Below are 6,410 nucleotides of genomic sequence, written 5' to 3' on the forward strand. Positions count from 1 at the left end.
AAAATTTTAAATATTTGCGGTATCTATTTATCGAATATTTCGTTATCAAGCAAAAATCTTTTCATACAATTTTGTACTTTATGCCAAAACATCGACTTTGGGACCATTGAGCAAGGGAGAAAGTAACATGCTCCATTGCCAAGTTCGACGAATCGACCGAAGGCGAACTGCAATCCAGTGTCTCCCAAGCCAACAACAGCGAGCTCTGCTGTAAAGGATCCAGGGGTGCATATCCAGTCCTAGTCCGCTTATTCAGGTTCCAAATACAAAGTAAATGGACTATGGTTAAAGTCGTGTTTATACGTACCAACGGAAGAGCAAATGACTGAGTCATGCATACCGATTATCCGTAGCTCTTTATATCCGTACACGAAGAGTTATGGGGTATATTGGATTTGTGGATACGATTCCGACCTCATAAAGTATACATGAATGTATAGAATGTATGGTCAGAGACTGACCATATTTATTAACTGCCGAATCTGGTACAGGTCAGATCATTATTATAGCCAGAATGAAGAAATAAATTTTTAGTTGCTGGCCAACTTTTTAAAGAATTTGTAAAATCTGTTATTTTTTTCATGGTTTTTTTTAGAGGTTGTGCTTCTATTTTTCACATTACTTAAGTATCTTATACCTGGTTGCATAGACCTTTGCAGTTCTGAAAAGCTAACAAATGCAGCTATAAATCGTATCCAGAAACTTTGTATCTGCAGCTTAACGCCTGGAAGATATTAAGCTTTCAAATTCAAATTTCATCAAGTTCATCAAATTCAAATGCAAAAGTTCTATGCAACCAGATATAAGATACTTAAGTTATGTGAAAAATAGAAGCACTACTTCTGAAAAAAATACCAGATTTTAAAAATTCTTTAAAAACAAATTACACCATCAAAAAAAAAACCATAATTCGTAAAAAATTGTAAGCCCCGAAATCTATAAGAATCTATATTTTGGGCCACAGCCTAATTCTAGTGTTGACTAGTGTAAGAGGCTGTTCTTCCATGAAATGAAGAAGCGGTGATTTTACTGAGAGTGGAATGGGAACAGGTTTATGTATACATCAAAATTTTATTCAGATCGAGTTTCTTCCCTGCGTTCCTGGTTTTTCCACAACATGATACTATGTATCATGTATACTAAAAATTAAAATATCTATTTCATAATTTGTTTGAGACTCATTCATAGTTTGTTAACTAAGAAAATTTACTTCAAGTGTTCACACAAAGACTTTGTTTTATTTTACACCTTTTGATTAAATATTTTTTTTTTTTAAATTAAATTATTTGAGTTTTACATATATAAATGTATGTATATCTATTGGATTTAGACATTATGCAAATGGTGCACTGTGTTTTTGTACTGGTATTGAAAATGCTTGAAAATTATCATCATTTTGGTTTAAGGCTTTTCGCTTCGTTAGTAGGTGGTTGTTGCCATAGTCTAAAAAAAAGTTGAAGATTTATTAATTCTATGAGCCGGTGGTGAGCTTAAAATACAAATAGTTACATTACTCCATTAAAATTTAATACGGAAGCTTATTTCTTGCTTAGGGCATCTTTTATTTTGTCAAGGCCTGACTGGAAGTTATCGGTGACCGCGTTCTTGAGTTTGGAGACATCATCCTCCTTTTCGTGGTAGTAAGCAAAGTACACAACTATGCCAACCACAATAAAAACGATTAAAAATGTACTGATGATTGATATTAGCACACTAAGTGCGCAATTAAAGCAGCTGAAACGGCAAAATTATATATATTAATGTTAGTTAAGCAATCAGTTTGGTTAACTCTATAATAGTCGAGATAAAAATATGTGAATTGTTGATAATAATTTTTTGTAATGGATCCTTTTGCATCGGGTCTCGGGTCTAGGTTAGCAATATGTATCTAAATTTCATATGACATACATATGTGTTGACATTATTATTTTATTTATATTATTATTATGCAAATACATACACATACATATATACATCCATATATATATGTACCTGTATATAAAGTTTTCGAAATCACACACACTCGCATACCAGCAGCGAAATCACTCGCGGGAGCATAGTAGCATAGCATTGTTGCATGAATTTTGCATTGGTTGGTGTGGGGGGCTCTAGCTGCGTGCGTAGAAGGCAAAGCCTGCCCAAGTATAGGGAGTGGGCACCCCCAGCGCAGACACACAGGAAAACACAGAAATATATCGCTATTTCAGGCAGTAGACAAAATACCAGCTATTTATACCTGGTGCTCATATAATGCAGGGGTATATTCAATTCTTGTAAATTGATGTAAAAGATAAAAGGCTTTCTTTTCGACCCCATATACATACATACATACATACATTGATATTATTGATCAGCATCAATATACGGATAAATTGTATAGCCAGAATGAAGAGAACCATTTCCATGTTGCCAGTGTGGATAGGCAGTAAGGGGTATGTGTATATGTTCGGCATATACTTAGTCTAAGGGTGGTGTTAGTTTCCTTCTCTCTTCCCACCGCTAGCTGTCACCAATTGTGACAAGTACTCGTAAAAATACTTCACTTTCATTCCTGCCGTCCCAATGTGGATTAGCGTGCTTGGACTCATTTCATAAATTAATTAAATATGTACGTATGTTTGTATATAAAAATGTACATCTGTGTTTTTGTGTACGACTTCTTTTCAATTTCCCTCTGTTGTTCTATCTACCAAAAAAAAAATTGAGAGCGAGCAAGAAAACCCGAGGTCAACAGAAAACTATGCATGAGCCGAAGTCTTTGAAATTTGGATTCATTAATTCACTTTAGCAAGGACGCTAAATAATAATGAAAGACCATTTACTGAACCATTTGATCACTGAATTAATAAATCATCTGAATCGTGCTCTTACTGCCACCAGTTATTTGCACTTCCTAAGATAAAGAATGTGGAAATAAGATAGCGATTTCTTCATACTCTTTCGTTAAGCCATTTTAAAATAGGATCAAGATCGCGATTCTAAATTTTTCTGTGAATATGTGAACTAAGTCTTTGAAAACATTCTAGTATAGCTCACATAAATTTCAATAGGTAGAATTATGTTTTTATTTACTATTCTTCATTGTTTGTCAGCCTGAAAGCCTAAAGTCTGCCATATTAAATTATGCTTCGTTTTTTTTATTATGGTAGAGAGTATAAATATGTACATACATATGTATGTACATATGACGTAATACATTTTTTTATTTGCGTAGAAAATGTTGTATCTAGTAAAATTTCCACCCCCGAGTGATGGCAGCACTGAGAAATGTGAAACTGGCCACTGCGGACCCAGTGTCGAGTGCTGGGGAGCATCATATGGCTAGACAACTAAACAATGATTTCATCACGCCTGAGCGGAGCCAAGACCGTCTGGAGCCAAGACAGTCTGGAGCCATATGAAACAACGTTAATAAAAGTTTTCTCCTTTTTCGCTCAATGATCAAAACACTCGTACATACATAAATATGTGAATATCCAAATAATAATATGATACATAAAAACATAATAATTTATACCTGGCCCTCGCTCGCTCTACACGAATTCTTTCAGCACGAACCTTTTAACAAATATATTTTTTTGTCAATTATGAGGTAGTGTGTTTTTGTATCTCAAATTGGAGCTGTGGGATGTAATAACACTAGGCAACAAAATATAATTTTTTTTCGCTTTGAACGAAAACTAATTTTGGGGGTATTGTTAAGGAATTACGGCTTTTTTCATGGTTAATTTTTATTTTACCGGAACCTTTAGCTTTGGCTTACTGTTTGGGATCGTTTGAAACGTTTCTGGCCCAACAGCCATAATGGGATCAAAGCAAACGAAACAGACTTGTAATTTTGATTTTACTGAATGGTTTAAGATGACTTAAGTTTAAGAGAAATGTGGAAAAAATACCTTTACCTTATAAAGAGCGTTAAAATCAAGCTTTAAAAGCTACTAAACAATACAATATTACAAATTTGTTTGATAAACCAGAAGAGCCACCACAATAAAACATTTTCATTAATTAAAACCAAATTTGAATAATAAAACAAACTTGTGTATTAAAACCTGGGTAGATGCAACTTTTGAAATTCTTGTGGCTTTTTGTACTAACTTTTAAGTTAAAGACTCTAAAGGGCAGCTCCCATATACATAGCTCCATTCTGAGGTTTATTCTACTAACTTTTATTTTTTTGTACCTTCACTATAAGTAATAAAAATTCTTCAGGTATCTTAAGAGTCATAATGTACAAAATTACATTAACCGATAATATTGAAGAGCCCGCTTACCGCACGCACTAAACCGGAAAAACGCAAAAGAAAACACCCCGAGACCATACAGCATACATACATATTTGCTTGTATGTACATAAGTGCATTCATATGTACATATACTATTCATGATCAGTAACAACCACCAAGTCTACATAGTAATGTCCGTAGTTCTCTCCCTAACTATTGCAATTTTTTCTGGCTTTCTGTCCCAGTATATACATACATTTGCACGCATTACCCACAAAATACAGTCTGATTTTTGGATACTGGTTATCTACATATATCCCCATAGTTATACCTTTATACTGTATGCATCTACGTACATATATATGTTTAACAGAATTTACTTGCAAAGCTAAGTTATTTGACAACACAACATTGGGATTGATCTTTTTTAATTTGAACGCACTTTCAACACATTTTCCTTTGTGTATCTTTTTTAATACATGCATATGCATCTACAGTAAAGAAATACATTTGTATACACATACATATTATCACTTTATTTTATAAAATGTAATTACAATATATATGTAGTATATTACTTACCAGCACGCTACGTTACCGGCGAGGCACTTGCACATTTTTGGATGAGTTTAAAACAGGCGTCTGTACTAGATAGTTGCTACTAAGCTGCAGGGACAAATATACAAGATAAAAGATTGTACTAGATAGTAGTTTCAAACCATCGAGGGCACTATCGATAGTATCGATATTTTACTGCTAGCCTCTACTATCGACGGTTTTGCGACTGTCATGATAGTATCGAGCTACAGTCGTTGCGCATTTGATATTTTTGGATTGGCTACTATAAAATACGAAGACACATTTGTAAACAAATCAACAGGTGGCATCTAATTTTTACAATGGACAAGTTCCTAAAAGGTTTCAATGGTTTTTTAATAATTATTAGAGCTATCACGATAGTATCGATTGTTTTTTCAAAACATTCAACGTTGATGTTCCTCGAATTTGATTTTCCGTTTAATATTACAAGCTAGTTGGCCCTCTCAGCACTAAACAAATAATTTCATCCGATACATACATTAATTTTCTACAGGATTGGAAAGTTTTCAGAAGTCCTTTTATTGGATTATTTACATATTAAGGTTCAAACAAAAACAACATAAAACGAATATGACGTCGCTTTGTGGCGCTGCCAGACTCGTGCAATTCGTAGTTGCTGCGGGCTGCCATACCATGATATTTTGTGATATGAAATTCGTCAATTTTGATATTCAGTTTAATATTACTAGATTGTTGGCCCTCTCACCCGTAAACAAATAATTCTATCCGATAGATACATAAATTTTGTTCAGGATTGGCTAGTTTTTAGAACTCTTTTTGATTGGATTGTTTACGTAATAAGGTTCAAACAAAAACGGCCAAAGCATATAACGTAAATGTTGACTAAATGTGACGTCAGTGTTGCTGGTCAACCAAGTTTCTTTTATGCGTATGTACTTTTGTATACCTTATTTCTTTTAATTGATGTTAATTTTGTTGTTCCAAGCTCCATTGAAACATTATTTATGATTTTATCCTAGATTATCATGTTTTTTACCTATAAATGCACATGTTTGTGTTATATATATACATTTATCCCGGTTCTGATACCTATTATTGGAACCCGTGAGCTGCAAAACTTTGTTAATATCTTTAGAACAGAGACTGAATAGTTTTTCATGCATAAATAGGACATACATAAAACAAAGGCGAGACCGCACCGCACCACCACCCTGCAGCGGAATTTGGGAGACGAAGGAAGCCTCTGCCATCACAACAAACGTAAAAACCCTGGCGTCAGAACCTTTAAGAGATCTTCGTATTCGGGTATCACTCTCAGCGAAATGGTGTCGGGTAGTGTAGTGTAATTGGAGGGGATAAATATCCCATTCATCTTCAGTTGATCGTCTCCCATTCCGTCTTCCGCTACGCATATGGATGCTATCTCGCTCGTACGGATTCCCGTTCCTCCTTATTCATTCATTTAGTAGTATTATACAGACTAAGGATTACGATTCACAATTCAGGCGTTTCTCTTCTTTCTTCTCTTTCGTGCCCGGGCCCGGCCCGCCGCCCGCCGGGCCCCCCGAGCCGCCGCCCAACCCCGGCCCCGGCGGGCCCGGCCCATAGTGTCGAATTAAAACG

General features: G+C 35.0%; 1 protein-coding gene across 2 annotated transcripts; it reads right to left on the reverse strand.

The window, feature by feature from the left end:
• Positions 1-1,258: 1,258 nt before the first annotated feature.
• On the reverse strand, positions 1,259-4,931 carry LOC111072079 (protein midgut expression 1). 2 transcript variants are annotated; one of them, XM_022363709.2, is made up of 3 exons: positions 4,809-4,931; positions 1,515-1,734; positions 1,259-1,443 (listed from the first exon to the last, which is right to left on the reverse strand). In XM_022363709.2, exons 1-2 carry the CDS (start codon positions 4,841-4,843, stop codon positions 1,539-1,541), a joined length of 231 nt encoding a protein of 76 aa, XP_022219401.1. In that variant the 5' UTR covers positions 4,844-4,931; the 3' UTR covers positions 1,259-1,443; positions 1,515-1,538. The 2 variants fall into 2 exon arrangements, with proteins under 2 accessions (XP_022219401.1, XP_022219400.1); XM_022363708.2 differs by having other exon boundaries at positions 1,266-1,443; positions 1,510-1,734; positions 4,809-4,927.
• Between the last annotated feature and the right edge of the window lie 1,479 nt (positions 4,932-6,410).

The sequence above is a fragment of the Drosophila obscura genome, unplaced genomic scaffold (assembly GCF_018151105.1).
Source record: "Drosophila obscura isolate BZ-5 IFL unplaced genomic scaffold, ASM1815110v1 contig_192, whole genome shotgun sequence".
Lineage (NCBI taxonomy): Eukaryota > Metazoa > Arthropoda > Insecta > Diptera > Drosophilidae > Drosophila > Drosophila obscura.